This window comes from Doryrhamphus excisus, linkage group LG7, assembly GCF_037039965.1.
Source record: "Doryrhamphus excisus strain RoL-2023G ecotype Guam linkage group LG7, RoL_Dexc_Guam_v1.1, whole genome shotgun sequence".
NCBI classification, from domain to species: Eukaryota; Metazoa; Chordata; class Actinopteri; order Syngnathiformes; family Syngnathidae; genus Doryrhamphus; species Doryrhamphus excisus.
The window spans coordinates 18,782,650-18,795,880 of record NC_136363.1 but is presented as its reverse complement, the minus strand read 5'-3'; the positions used below and the strand labels follow the sequence as shown (position 1 = coordinate 18,795,880).

Here is a 13,231-nt window from a genome sequence, read left to right as displayed (position 1 = left end):
TCCTCCCGACGACCTCCTTACACTGACATTCATCTCCTTTCTCCATTCAGGTCTGCAGCACAGCAGACCAGCAATGAAGAGCCCCCCTTCTGGCTCTCAAGTGTACCAGAGGTCTCAGGTCCAAGGTGGGGTGTTTAAAGCCCCCATGCCACCCCAAAACCAGCTGCAACAGGAGTTGTTCGGTGGTGCACCAGCTGTAGCGAGGAGAGACCTGTCCAGACCCACGGACCTTGGCCTCACGCCTCCTCATAATCAGGACCCTGCTTTCAGTTCCAGCCAGCTCTCCGGGTTGGGCTCCCCTCATCGCAGCCCTTACGCCCACACACCGGGGACCCCCAGAGTTGACTATAGCCAACAGATGGCGGACCCCTTTGTCAAGCAACCGGCTTTGACACCCCGTCCTTCACCTGACTCGTACAGTAATCCTCAAACCCCTGGAACTCCCCGGCCCCATTCAGACAGCACGTACCTCAACACGCCGCCCGGTCTTCGACTGGATCAGTTTAACCAGTTAGCAACCAGCCGTCGGCCCTCCCCTTCCCACCCAACATTGGATCCATACTCCTCAAACCCTGGTACACCCCATCCATTTGTACCTGAGCGTTTCCCTCGATCACCAGGTGGCACGCTAACCTCAGATCCTTATGCTAAACTACCTGGTACTTCACGTCCATCACCGGACCCTTACGCCCAACAGCCCTCCACGCCTCGCCCTCAAAAGACACCCGAAACATTCAGCCAAGTGGAGAGCTTTACTCCTCAGCTTGTGAGATCTCCTCTGGGTCCAGGACTTGGTGGCGAGGCAGTGACCCTAAAGCAGGTAAACACAACATCATCAAACATGTCAATCATTATGTCAGCTCTCCATTGCTTGAAGTCATCTTCTTCGTGTTATTCCGCTTAGTCTCCAGGGAGACAACCACAGCAGGACACATTTTCCAGGACACCTGGTAGTAGCCAGACTCCAAAGCACCCTGGAATATCAGAAGATAGCAACTTCCCAGGCCCGGTCACTCAAACTCTGGGGAGACCCACCACTGGACCCTCACAGATGGACAAGACAGCAGCCAATGACATGGCGACAGTAGGTGTGGCTTCTTTAGAGGGACCAATGGGCTTGCTTCCACAGCTTGGTGACTCTGAGGAGAAACTAAGACAGGTGAGAAAAAAACGTTGTGTGCTCAATTAGTCATATTTGTGTGTTTTTGGTGCTGTAACAGATTTCTTTTGTCCTCTAGCGTCAGAGACTCCGCCAGCTCATTTTGAGGCAGCAGCAACAGAAGAGTGCATTGCGGCAAGAAAAAGGTCTCCAGGAGTCACTGCCTGGAGCCCCTTCAGGTACTGCCGCTCCACCTGGTGCGGCTCCCGGCTCAGCGACACCCCGTCACTGGTCCCAGGAAGAATCGACCACCGCTACGCCTCCAACTGATGTTTTTGGACGTCCCCCACCTCCGTATCCGGGTATAGTGCGGCCTGTCGGTCCAACTGGAGCTTTCGCTGGACCTCCACGGTTGCCCGGAGCTTCGCCAGTGGAACAGCTCAGAGGGTTAACCCCAAATGAGTCTCTGTTTCCCAGGCAGAGCCTCCCCAGGGAGCTAGGACCCAGAGGAACGGCCTTGAGGTGAGCTGAGCACACTTGTGGATTTTAGCACTTTGCTTAAAGCTTATTCTGCTTTTCAGGTTTGGTCTTCAGGAGTCCTTCCTGCGACCTCCCCTAGGGTTAGTGCCCGGTTCTGGGCTTGGAGCCCCCAATGTAGCCCCTGTCCAGATAAGAAAACCAGTACCTGGTGACTTCACTGGCATCCGCCCGATGACTGCCCCCACACATGTGATGTCAGGTGAGAATGAGCTCATTTTTTCTGTGCTCCTTGCGGAAGATTCATCTAATCTTTTGTGTTCTCATTGGCTCTCAAACCAGCTGCCCCCCAGCCCTTTGTTCCCGGGTCTCTCCCCATCCAGCAACACAGCATCATGGGGCAACCCTACATCGAGCTCCGACACCGTGCCCCAGAGAACCGTCTGAGGCTGCCCTTCTCCCTTGCTGCTCCACCCATGCAGACCCTGGAACCTCAGCCATCAGCTGCCAGACCCAATCCAGGGGTCCCGATGGGAGAGCCACCAGTGGGTCATCAGTCAATGCTAACAATGGAGCAACTCAACCAACAGAATCTCATCCATGTCGCGGCATTGAGTCACGGAACCGAACCGCCGCTCCAAGGGCCTGATGGGATTGAGGAGCACCTGGAAGGGGAAGACTCAGCTGTAAAAGATTTGGAGGATGTGGAGGTGAAAGATCTAGTTGACCTCAACCTGAACTTGGATCCTGAAGATGGTATGAATTTTATAATTTGGTGTCCATAGCAACCAAAAATTAAATTAACTCCAATTTTGTCTCCTCCTAATTCAGGTAAAGAAGACTTAGATCTGGGTGCTAACGACCTCCACCTTGACGACTTCCTGCTGTCAGGAAAGTTTGACCTCATTGCTTACGCTGACCCCGAGCTCAACCTAGAAGACAAGAAGGACATGTTCAATGAAGAGCTTGACCTGGGCGAGCCCGTTGGGGACAAGAAGGGAGGAGAAAAGCGAGACATTGTTGGTGTTTCCAGAAAATCGAATAACGACGCCAACTTGTTAGGTCAGGTCAAAGAAGAAGTGGAAGACGGCATCAAGGGAAATACTAAAGACGATTCAGTACCCAATCACCCCCCACCACAACCTGGGGGTCTCATTAGCACACAGCACCCTGGAGCTTCTGGTACTGATTCAGTAGGATCCAACCAGCCTGGTGCTTCTTTGCACCTTGCCAGGGTAACATTATTTAAAAACGGATACCATGTTCTAAAACTCTGTTATAATTAATACTTAAACTAATTTCCTGTCGCTCCAGGCGGATATGGGGGATTCTTCTACTTCAGGAATCTTACCAGAACTCCAAACCCAGGAAAAGGTTCTCTCATCTGGAATGACTCCAGGTGAGATGTTAGTCAAAATTTAGGTTGCCAGGATAGGTCGCTTATCAAGTTCTCCTTGTGTGTCATCAGGTCAGCAGTCTGGCTTCCAGCAGAGACCGCTTGGACCCTCCTCAACTTACCTCAACCCTCAACCTCAGGCTCCCCCTGCCACCCCTCACCCAGTGTCCCTTCAACTCCCCCAGCCTTGCCTACTTCTCAACCCTCAGACTCAGCCTTCAAACCTGGATGCATCTGCTCAGTCCAAGGTCCAGGAACAGGACCAGAACAAGTCTAAACCTTTGCTCCTGGATGAACAGCCACTTTTGCTACAGGATCTTCTGGACCAGGAGCGTCAAGAGCAGCAGCAACAAAAACAGATGCAAGCACTGATCAAACAGAAATCCACCTCTGACCCCGCCTTCCCTGAAATAAGTAAGATTCCGGTTTCCAGCGTTGTGATTGACCTCTTCGGTACAATAAATGTGGTTTGTTTCTGTATGTGTAGCCGACTTTGACTCCATCTCGGACCCCATAATGAAGGCCAAGATGGTGGCTCTGAAAGGCATCAACAAGGTGATGACCCAAGGGAACCTTGGCCTCAACAACATGGTCATCAATAGGTATGTTATGATGTCACATAATATGAATGCTTTTGGATTAGATTTACAAATCTATGTTGTATATTTTGTAGGTTTCACGAGGCCCCTGGCGCCTCGATTCCTGAGGGCACCCCTCAACCTCCAGTCCAGGTGGGACAGGTGGGACCTAACACAAGCACCACTTGACCTAGAGCATACACAATTCTTAAATGTGCACACTCTTGAAGGTCTTCACGCATCTAGGATATATTATGATCTTTCATTACATGATTGTCTTTATTGCAACAACTTCAGTAGATCCTATACACCAGGGGTCTCAAACTCAATTTACCTGGGGGCCACCGGAGCTAGGTTCTGGGTGAAGCCGGGCCGCATCAGATTTTCAAAAAAAACCAAAACGCATTTAAAAACTGGAAAAAAAATCAATAAAACTTTTGCTTCTGCTATACACTACACTTTTTCAGTACTAAAACATTCCACTGTTCTCAAATATCTTAATTTTTATTTTTCTATACCCAAAATAAGATTAAAAAAAATAAATAAACAAATTAAGAATAAAGACAATAAATCAATCAATCAGTAATAAGTAAAATAATAATAAAACAGCAAATAAGAAAACCGTAAGAAACCACATACATTATTTTTTTCAGATTCAAATGTACAGTATTAACAGTTATTTAACCTTTAACATGAACATTAATGAAACTTAATAATTTTACCCAATTAGCAAGTTGGCATCATACTCAGTTCTATCTGGTAGCAGCATCGTAACTTTAACAACATGTTTGATGAGATGGTTTATCTCGACATGTATTTTCCGTTTTATTCCAAATCATTTCCTGCATTTATTTGTACCCTAGCATCAAAAGCCTTTAGCTTCATTGCTAATCCAAAGCAAAACGGGGTAGGGTAACAGTATGGGCGGGGCAAAATCATGTTAATAATGTCCGGTGTGCACACAGCTTTAAGCTGTCATTTCAACATTAAACTTTGGTATCAAGGTGGGGGCCTCAAAATAGCGTCTCGCGGTCCGCATTTGGCCCGCGGGCTGCGAGTTTGAGACCACTGCTATACACCATTGGATAAGTCCATTACATATACATAAAACCCTAGTGTGTGAAGATCTGATGGAGAATTGACAGGAATCACAAGCATCTCTTTGGTGAAACAGGAAGTGTCATTTCCTCCTCGTCAGGAAGGAGAGGTGAACCCTCTGCTGGTGCGGCCGAACCCACCCAGCTTTGGACCTGGATTTGTCAGTGAGTTACACCACACAACTTAAAGGGTCTAAGTTCTTAAAATGTTGGAACAGTTTGTGACAGGACTTTAACTGTAACTGCAGACGACTCTCAGAAGCGTCAATATGAGGAGTGGTTAGGGGAGACGCAGCAACTCCTACAGATGCAGCAGCGCCTCCTGGAGGACCAGATTGCAGCTCACCGTAAGACGAAGAAGGCTCTATCCGCTAAGCAGAGGACGGCCAAAAAGGCGGGTCGTGCACTCGCAGAAGAAGACGCTGCTCAGCTTCGCTACATCATGGAGCAGCAGGGGAATGTCCAGAAGCAACTGGAGCAGGTTAGTACCTACATGTCACCTGTCCCTATAGGGACTGCTTGTTGTTGACTTATGTATATTCTCTTTTTAGATCCGTAAGCAGCAAAAAGATCACACGGTCCTCATCGAGGACTACAGAACCAAACAACAGCAGCAGCAACAACAGAGAGCCCTCTCCATGGTGCCTTCTGGAGTTGTACCTCTGCAGAGTAGACCCAGTGGCTCAGCTCTCCCCTGCGTACAGAACGTCCCACCTGGTTGGTCACCAGCAGTGGGAGTTGCACCAGGGATGATGGGGCAGAACATGGCACCTCATCTGCCACAGCAGATGCCCCCTACTCTTTCAACTCCCCCTCAGGTTTCACAGCCATCGCCGGCCATTGTGCCTAGACATTCAGCTCCAGCGGCAGGCTTTGCCCCAGGCCTACGTACACCCACTGGGGGCCCCAGTGTAGCTTCAGGGGGTGACATATCAGCACCCTCACCTCAGGTAGGAATATCATCTCAAACAGACAGAAAAATATATAGATTCTTCTTACTTGACATGTGAGGTAATATTTGGAAGATACCATGTTCACCTGCAGGTCAAATTTGATGACAACAACCCCTTCAGTGAAGGTTTTCAGGAGAGGGAAAGGAGGGAAAGACTGCGGGAGCAGGCAGAACGGCAAAGGGTGCATCTGATGCAGGGGGTGAGACATTGCATGAGCAGACACAAACAAACATGGAGTATGTATTATATTTACATATTTATGCTTCTTTCTTCTCTGCCCTCAGGTGGAGCACCATAGGGTCCAACAACAAGGCTCTCAAGGTGCCCCTGTGGGACCTGGTGGGGCCCGGCTGTGTCCCACAGGCGCTCCTGGCTCCACCCCCAGTGGGGACAGTCTCTCACAGATGCCCTTCTTCAGTTCTGAGCTGCCCCAGGACTTCCTCCAGTCCCCCCCTGCCTCCAGACCACCTCAACCCCTTGTGGTGTCTCCTAACCTCCAGCCAAAACCGAGACTCCCAGGCCCTTTGGGGCCCAGTCTCGGTCAGGTCCGTCCACCTGGCCTCGGAGGGGTCATTATTACCCCTTCCAATCAAGGGAGTCAAGGTCATCAATTTGGACACGACTCATCATCTTCATCACCATCGGCCCCCCTTCATGCCACCTTCACCCCGTCCTCATCGGGAGGCTCCGCCTCCCTCATACAGCTGTACTCTGACATCATGACGGACGACAGCCTTAAGAAGAAGAGGAGCGGAAACAAACAAGACAATTCTGCTGGAGGAGCCAGGACGCCGCTGTCCTCGCACTCTGATGACATCACAGCCCCGCCCACTCCAGCATTTTCAGACGCTTCTTGCTCTACGCCCACACGGTGCAGCACGGACCTGGCTGACTTGAACATCCCTCCCCTGTCAGGTCTAGCGCCATCCTCAGAACTGGAGAAGCAGCTTTGCCCTGCAATGGGCGTGGAGGCTCAAAGAGGCCTCCTGTGCGGCCGCATGGGGGTCAAGGTTGGTTATTAGTACTGCAGCCATTGTTGTTCTCATGTACAAATTATGGTTTCATTGGTATTCCTGCAGGAGGAGCGAGAGGAGCGAGGGCCCTGTGGAGGAGACCCAGTAAAGTTGGAGTGTGCCTCCCCTCTTCATGTCGGGGGAGGAGACGCAGGGAAGGAACTGCTCAGGCACCTGTTGAAGGAAAAGGCCTCCCCGGCCAAGACGCCATCACCTACCACCCAAGCGCCGACCCTTGTACACCACCAGCTTTCCACAGAAAGTGTGCTCTCTGAGGAGGCGGACACTGCTGGTTTCCTAGGCAACATCATGGTGGACAGTCCTGATCTTCTGGACTTATTGGGAAAGAAGAAGGCTCAGAGATGTAAGAGAACTGCTCGACCTGATAAAGACAAAGCTCTGGCTAAGTACAAGAGGAGGAAACGAGAAGACGAGGACGAGATGCTTCATTCTTCTGCCACCCCTTCTGAACAGATCATGACGCACCTCAGACAGGTGAACTGCCTACAGCCTTACTTCCTGTTTCCTTGCATATGTTGCTGTTGTGGTTGCGTATTATTATTATTATTATGTTTCTGCTTTTCTCTTAGCTTTCTGTGCTGCCTCTCATGGAGCCCGTTCTGGGGCTGGACCTGAGTCTGTTCCCCCCTTATGGCAGCTCCTCTCTAGGAAGGGACTCCAGACTTACCGGTTCCTTTGGCAACGCCTGCCTAGACGGAGTCACCGACTACTACTCACAACTCACATGCAAGGTACAGTTCCTGAATAGTACAGCATTGTTTGCCTGATGCTTACTTTTCTCTGTTACCCCCCATCCCGCAGAACAACCTCGGTAACCCACCCACACCCCCTGCCTCGCTACCACCCACCCCACCACCAGTGGCCAGGCAGAAGCTCGTGAACGGCTTTGCTACAGCAGAGGAACTAAACAGGAAGGAGCTTAGCGAGCAGAATGGTGAATGCAGTGATGGTCAAAGGTCAGAAGTTAACCTCCAAGAGCTTCAACTCAGTTGTTTTGTTGTCATGTCTTCCAGGGAAAGGTGTCAAGGTGTCCACGGGTCAAGAGCGACTGGCGGAAAATCACACCTCCAAGACTGTGGACGTCCCGGCCTCCCTGCCGACTCCACCCCACAACAACCAGGAAGAACTCCGGTGAGATTACCGTTTAATCGCCAGAGTGAGTGTTGGACCTTCTGTTCGCTAACTCGTCTTTTCTACAGCGTCCAAGAATCATCTCTACGCAGCAGCCCGGACGACTTCATCCCATCCTCATCTCCGGACAGTGTAGCAGACATGGAGATTAGCCGATACCCTGATTTGTCCTTCATTAAAATGGAGCCGCCATCACCGTGCCCGTCACCTCCAATACCCATCATGCCCTGCTCCTGGGGCAAAGGTGAGTCAGCTGGACTCACACACTACTAACCCATAACCGACCGTGAAGCCAACATCACCGTTATCTGTGTCCAGGCTCTGCGGTGAAGCAAGAAGTGAAGGTGGAGCCAAACCATCAGGCTCCTCCCTCCTGCTCTAACACAGATCTGGTTACCATAGCAATTACCTTGAACCCATCCGCCGCTCAGGTAGGAATTTCTTGCATAGCTGAGTCGACTCATTCTTGGTAGCTTGCTTCTCACAACATCGGTGGCTTTCCAGAATGTTTCCGGTGTCATGGCGACGGTAGCGAAACTGCTTCGTGTCCCCGCTACCATCAACTACCAGCTGACCCGCGCTGAGTGCAACCCGCTGGCGCTCCTGGCGGGAGTCAGAGTGCCACTTCCTCAGGTACCCTTTCAGATCGGAATGTTTTTACTTGTACATAATAATAATAATTTAAACCTTACTTATCATATATAGAAGTATATGTTAACATGTCAATGTGTGTTTGTGTGTGTAGGCTTCAGCAAGCAGCAGGCAGCAGAGACCTGCACCCCCAGCTGGTATGTTAACATACTTTTCACCTCCATTTAGTTCACCTCCTTGCTGATCACTGTGAAAAATGTCTCCCTGTTATGGGAAATTGTTGTTTACTCAGCATGCGTGTTGGGAGTAACAGCGTTAAAAAGTTCAATGGAGCCTTGATTAGCAGGCATTTATTCGTCATAAAAGGTCAAACTCAAACCAAAAAGTACTCAAACCAAATCAATTTGTCTCATCCAAAGTAATATAAATCCAGTTTTAGAAAGACAATTTATAATTTTATAATTTTTATAATTATTTTATAATTTTTATAATTATTCTGCAAAGATGAGTAGGCCCAAATTCCTCCACAGCCGCTGTAATAGACTCATTGCAAGTTATTGCAAATGCTTGATTGCAGTTGTTGCTGCTCAGGGTGGCCTAACCATCCATCCCTTAATTTTCTATGCCGCTTATGCTCACTCGGGTAGCGGATATGCTGGAGCCTATCCCAGCTGTCTTTGTTCGAGAGGTGGGGTACACCCTGGACTGGTCGCCAGCCAATAGCAGGGCACATATAGACATATAGATAGCATTCATACTCATTGTGAGTTATGCAAATGCTTGATTGCAGTTGTTACTGCCAAGGTTGGCCAACCAATTATTAGTTTAGGGTGTTAGGGGGGTTTCACAAAAGGCCATGTAAGTTTGGATTTTTTTCCCACCCTTTTAACAAAAAAAAAAATGTCTCCCTTTTTTGTGTTTGTCAACAGGTGTGAGGATGGACTTTGTCCAACAGGGCACGGGTCCTGTCGTTTCCAGACCGCAGTCCTGCAGCCACTGCAAAGTGCTGCTGGGAAGCGGAGTGAGCAAATTCAAAGACGTCAAACAGGTAAGACTCGATCGGTAAATAATGTTCTTGATGATGTTAAAGCATAGACTGACTGTGATTGTGTGTTACAGGAGGGTCCATCCACCCTGGTCTTCTGTAGTCCAAACTGCTCCGCTCTGTACTCTTCTGGACTGAAAACCGCAAGCTCTGCAGACAAGGTGTGACATCACATCAGAAAGCATGCATGTGATTGGGCGATGACATCATATTTTCTCTTTTGTCTTCAGCCTGCGGACAAGCCGCCTCCTCCTCCCCTCAGCAAACTGCAGCACCACTACACCAACAACATGTCATCCATCGCTGTCCACTCCCTCCCTCGCACTCCCATCGCTCCTCCCCAGACCGCCACCTTGTCCCCACCCCTCCACTTCCCGTCTGCCTCCACCGTCACCATGGAGATCAGGCCCCGTGTGGACAGCCTTAAAGTGAGCGATGTGTTTTGAGTTGTGTCAACAGAGCACTTGACTGATGGATGAATTGTCTAGGTCAAGGTGAAGCTGAAGCCCCACCCCCATGCCTTCTCCGAGGGAGACGACCTGCTGCTAAGTCACCACGGGAAGCGAATGAAGAATTCCCGCTGGCGACGCTGGAACATCAACATCACTCTGACCAGGTGAGGGCCTCGTAGCGTCGCATGACGTATTAGCATGTTTAGCTTTAGCAGTCTAAAATCCTCACCTCTCAACCAGGGGTCCCATTTCGGATGAGGCGGTCGCCATGCCAACTGAGGAGGAAGTCGATGTGCTTTTAAAGAAACTGGGGGTGTGTCTGCGACCTGACCCGCTACCTGTAGACCAGCGAAGGTGTTGCTTTTGTCACCAGGTGGGCGATGGAGAAACAGACGGACCAGCCAGACTGCTAAATCTGGACTTGGATCTGTGGGTGAGTACCCCCCCCCCCCCATATGTATGTGGTGCTTCCCTTGCAGTCAGTCTCCTCTGATGGCTTGCGGTTCTGTCCCTCAGGTCCATCTGAACTGTGCACTGTGGTCCAGTGAGGTGTACGAGACTCAGGCCGGCGCTCTCATCAATGTGGAGCTGGCGCTGAGGCGCAGCCTGACGCTGCGCTGCGCTTACTGCCAGCAGACGGGCGCCACCAGCGGTTGCAACCGCCTCCGCTGCACCAACACGTATCACTTCACGTGTGCGCTACGTGCCCATTGCACATTCTTCAAGGTAAGAGTCTCACATAGTAGCTTCTGGTTGCCGTGGTAACCTCATATTGATGATTTGTATTAGTTTATCACCAAAACATGGAACTTTGGAACATCCTTCCGTCCCTTTCTCTAGGACAAGACCATGCTTTGTCATCTCCACAAGCCCAGGATGGCTTCTCTCAGCGGGGACAGATCCTCCAGCAGCTCCCCGTCCTCCACCCCGGGCCTGGCCCCCGACTTTGTGTCATCCATGTGCGACCCGTACAACTCTGAGCTGCGGTGTTTCGCCGTGTTCCGTCGCGTGTACGTGCAAAGGGATGAGGCGAGGCAGATAGCGGCGATGGTGCAGCGTGGCGAGCAGCGGCACACGTTTCGCGTGGGCAGCCTGCTCTTCTGCGCCGTCGGGAGGCTCCTCCCACAGCAGATGAGCGTCTTCCACAGCCCGGCTGCCATCTTTCCCGTCGGCTACCACACCAACCGCATCTACTGGAGCATGCGCAACAGCAACCGGTAAAGTTGCCGGTTTACAGTATGCATCAGATGACACCTTAAATGCTTAAATGAGGTTTTTGACTTCTGCAGACGCTGCAAGTACATGTGCTTCATCGAGGACCATGATGGAAGACCGGTTTTCAAGGTTAAGGTGGTGGAGAAAGGCTACGACGACGTCGTCCTGACTGCGACAAGTCCTAAAGGTAAGATTAGCCGTTTTGTGCATTCTTTTCAAACCGCTAACTTCTGTACTTCCTGCAGGTGTTTGGGACCAGATCCTGGAGCCAGTGTCTCAGCTCAGGTCCTCCAGCGGCACTCTGAAGCTCTTCCCATCCTACCTGAAAGGAGAAGATCTTTTTGGTTTGACCACGTCTGCCATCACCAGGATTGTTGAGTCTGTATGTATTGCGACACGTTCTCATGTGTTGTTCTCCTGAGTATGGGACTCACAATGTGGTGGGTGTGTTTAGTTACCAGGTGTGGAGGCGTGTGAGAGGTACACATTCCGTTACGGGCGGAACCCGCTCATGGAGTGGCCTCTTGCGTTCAACCCTTCCGGCTCGGCCCGGTCCGAGCCCAAAGCCTGCCAAGTAAAAAGGTAGTCACTTTGTGGAACACATCTCCATAATTTGTTACATTTGACCTCTAACCGACTCTTCTTCTAGGCCCTATCTGTTGACCAGCATGGCTCCGAGGTGTCAGGGCTCAGTGGGCTCCATCGTGGGTATGGTGCCCGGTGTTATTTCACTGTCGCCGGGTGAATCTGTGGCAGGAGCTCATCAGGGTCGCCACTCCAAGTTGTCGCAGTACCGACGCATGAAAGCCGAGTGGAAGACCAACGTCTACCTGGCGCGCTCTCGCATCCAGGTTATACTCGCTTTGCCTCGTGCAGGTTATTCTCTGAGCAGGAAGTGAACTCTTTGTGGATCTGTGTCCAGGGTCTCGGGCTGTACGCCGCCAGAGATATCGAAAAATGCACCATGGTCATTGAGTACATCGGCGCCATCATCAGGAGTGAAGTGGCTAACCGCAAGGAGAGGCTCTATGAGAGTCAGGTACCACAACATCATCCTCACATCACCTAGCTTAGCTTGCAAGCTAATCAAATCATGTGACGCTTTTGCATAGAACCGAGGAGTTTACATGTTCCGCATCGACAACGACTACGTGATCGATGCCACCATCACTGGAGGACCCGCCAGGTGTCACAATGAAAGCTATCATAAAGCTCTGGAGCGTCTTACTAATCCCGCCTCTGTCTGTGATTGACAGATACATCAACCACTCGTGTGCGCCCAACTGCATCACAGAGGTGGTGAGTGTGGAGAAGGAGAACAAGATCATCATCAGCTCGTGCCGACGCATCCAGAGAGGAGAGGAGGTATTTCCCATCATGCGTAGCTGGCGTTGGTTTCCATGGTTACCGATTTCAGCATCCACTCACACTCTTTTTTTTCAGCTGTCCTACGACTACAAGTTTGACCTGGAGGACGACCAACACAAGATTCCATGTCACTGCGGAGCCTTCAACTGCCGCAAGTGGATGAACTGAGCGCGTGCGCATGCGCTCGTTTAACGCATTAACCTCATATCAAAGATGCTCATCAAGTGGGAGGAGGCAAGAGTGTGATTGACAGGGCAATGGGGTTACAAAAGAGGCTGGTCCTCTGTGTGTAGTGTGTGTATATTTGTACAAAGACGCCCCCATGTGGTCATGACTTGCACTAAATGAAACATCCAATCCGAGCAGATCATTTCCCCCCCTCACCATCTGTAATATAAAATGTTTTTTTTTTGTATTTATTACAAAATGAAGTTATTTTCTAATCACAGCCAGTCAGGGAGGAGAGTCGCGGCATGTAAATAACTAAAAAAAAATGAGGAATCTTCACAGTATGGACCGTGACTCCTTTTTGTTTGCCGCCCCTCCCCTCCACACGTGTGTCTTTTTATTTTGTGTACATTCAAATTGTATCAGAACTCTGCTGATGTACAGTCTGTTGCCACGCCCCCCTCTTTTTGTTTTTTTTACTCTACAGTGTGAGGATGATGCCTTTTTGTTTTGGGGGGAGGGGGGGTATGTGGAGTCTGATTTAGAATCATTTACAGAAAATAAAATATTTTACATCTTGAAACGGTGTTTGAAAGTGTTTACATGACGCTGAACTTTGCTTTTGCA

General features: G+C 50.2%; 1 protein-coding gene across 1 annotated transcript in view; it reads left to right on the top strand.

The window, feature by feature from the left end:
- The window catches only part of LOC131108570 (histone-lysine N-methyltransferase 2C-like), a 33,966-nt gene extending 20,818 nt beyond the window's left edge, over nucleotides 1-13,148 (top strand). Inside the window, exons 43-80 of the mRNA XM_078792318.1 lie at nucleotides 51-820; nucleotides 905-1,159; nucleotides 1,239-1,621; nucleotides 1,681-1,838; nucleotides 1,919-2,332; nucleotides 2,408-2,811; nucleotides 2,891-2,975; nucleotides 3,045-3,386; nucleotides 3,460-3,574; nucleotides 3,646-3,712; nucleotides 4,725-4,812; nucleotides 4,896-5,128; nucleotides 5,199-5,597; nucleotides 5,692-5,799; nucleotides 5,885-6,610; nucleotides 6,680-7,108; nucleotides 7,204-7,365; nucleotides 7,436-7,568; nucleotides 7,648-7,765; nucleotides 7,834-8,009; nucleotides 8,084-8,196; nucleotides 8,270-8,398; nucleotides 8,511-8,553; nucleotides 9,286-9,404; nucleotides 9,476-9,562; nucleotides 9,632-9,829; nucleotides 9,890-10,017; nucleotides 10,094-10,286; nucleotides 10,370-10,579; nucleotides 10,694-11,070; nucleotides 11,143-11,255; nucleotides 11,314-11,450; nucleotides 11,523-11,650; nucleotides 11,718-11,919; nucleotides 11,991-12,107; nucleotides 12,181-12,254; nucleotides 12,325-12,433; nucleotides 12,512-13,148. Of these exons, the coding sequence (XP_078648444.1) occupies nucleotides 51-820; nucleotides 905-1,159; nucleotides 1,239-1,621; nucleotides 1,681-1,838; nucleotides 1,919-2,332; nucleotides 2,408-2,811; nucleotides 2,891-2,975; nucleotides 3,045-3,386; nucleotides 3,460-3,574; nucleotides 3,646-3,712; nucleotides 4,725-4,812; nucleotides 4,896-5,128; nucleotides 5,199-5,597; nucleotides 5,692-5,799; nucleotides 5,885-6,610; nucleotides 6,680-7,108; nucleotides 7,204-7,365; nucleotides 7,436-7,568; nucleotides 7,648-7,765; nucleotides 7,834-8,009; nucleotides 8,084-8,196; nucleotides 8,270-8,398; nucleotides 8,511-8,553; nucleotides 9,286-9,404; nucleotides 9,476-9,562; nucleotides 9,632-9,829; nucleotides 9,890-10,017; nucleotides 10,094-10,286; nucleotides 10,370-10,579; nucleotides 10,694-11,070; nucleotides 11,143-11,255; nucleotides 11,314-11,450; nucleotides 11,523-11,650; nucleotides 11,718-11,919; nucleotides 11,991-12,107; nucleotides 12,181-12,254; nucleotides 12,325-12,433; nucleotides 12,512-12,604 (8,135 nt within the window). The 3' untranslated portion in view covers nucleotides 12,605-13,148. The remainder of the gene's footprint in view (nucleotides 1-50; nucleotides 821-904; nucleotides 1,160-1,238; nucleotides 1,622-1,680; nucleotides 1,839-1,918; nucleotides 2,333-2,407; nucleotides 2,812-2,890; nucleotides 2,976-3,044; nucleotides 3,387-3,459; nucleotides 3,575-3,645; nucleotides 3,713-4,724; nucleotides 4,813-4,895; nucleotides 5,129-5,198; nucleotides 5,598-5,691; nucleotides 5,800-5,884; nucleotides 6,611-6,679; nucleotides 7,109-7,203; nucleotides 7,366-7,435; nucleotides 7,569-7,647; nucleotides 7,766-7,833; nucleotides 8,010-8,083; nucleotides 8,197-8,269; nucleotides 8,399-8,510; nucleotides 8,554-9,285; nucleotides 9,405-9,475; nucleotides 9,563-9,631; nucleotides 9,830-9,889; nucleotides 10,018-10,093; nucleotides 10,287-10,369; nucleotides 10,580-10,693; nucleotides 11,071-11,142; nucleotides 11,256-11,313; nucleotides 11,451-11,522; nucleotides 11,651-11,717; nucleotides 11,920-11,990; nucleotides 12,108-12,180; nucleotides 12,255-12,324; nucleotides 12,434-12,511) is intronic.
- The last annotated feature ends 83 nt before the right edge of the window (nucleotides 13,149-13,231 follow it).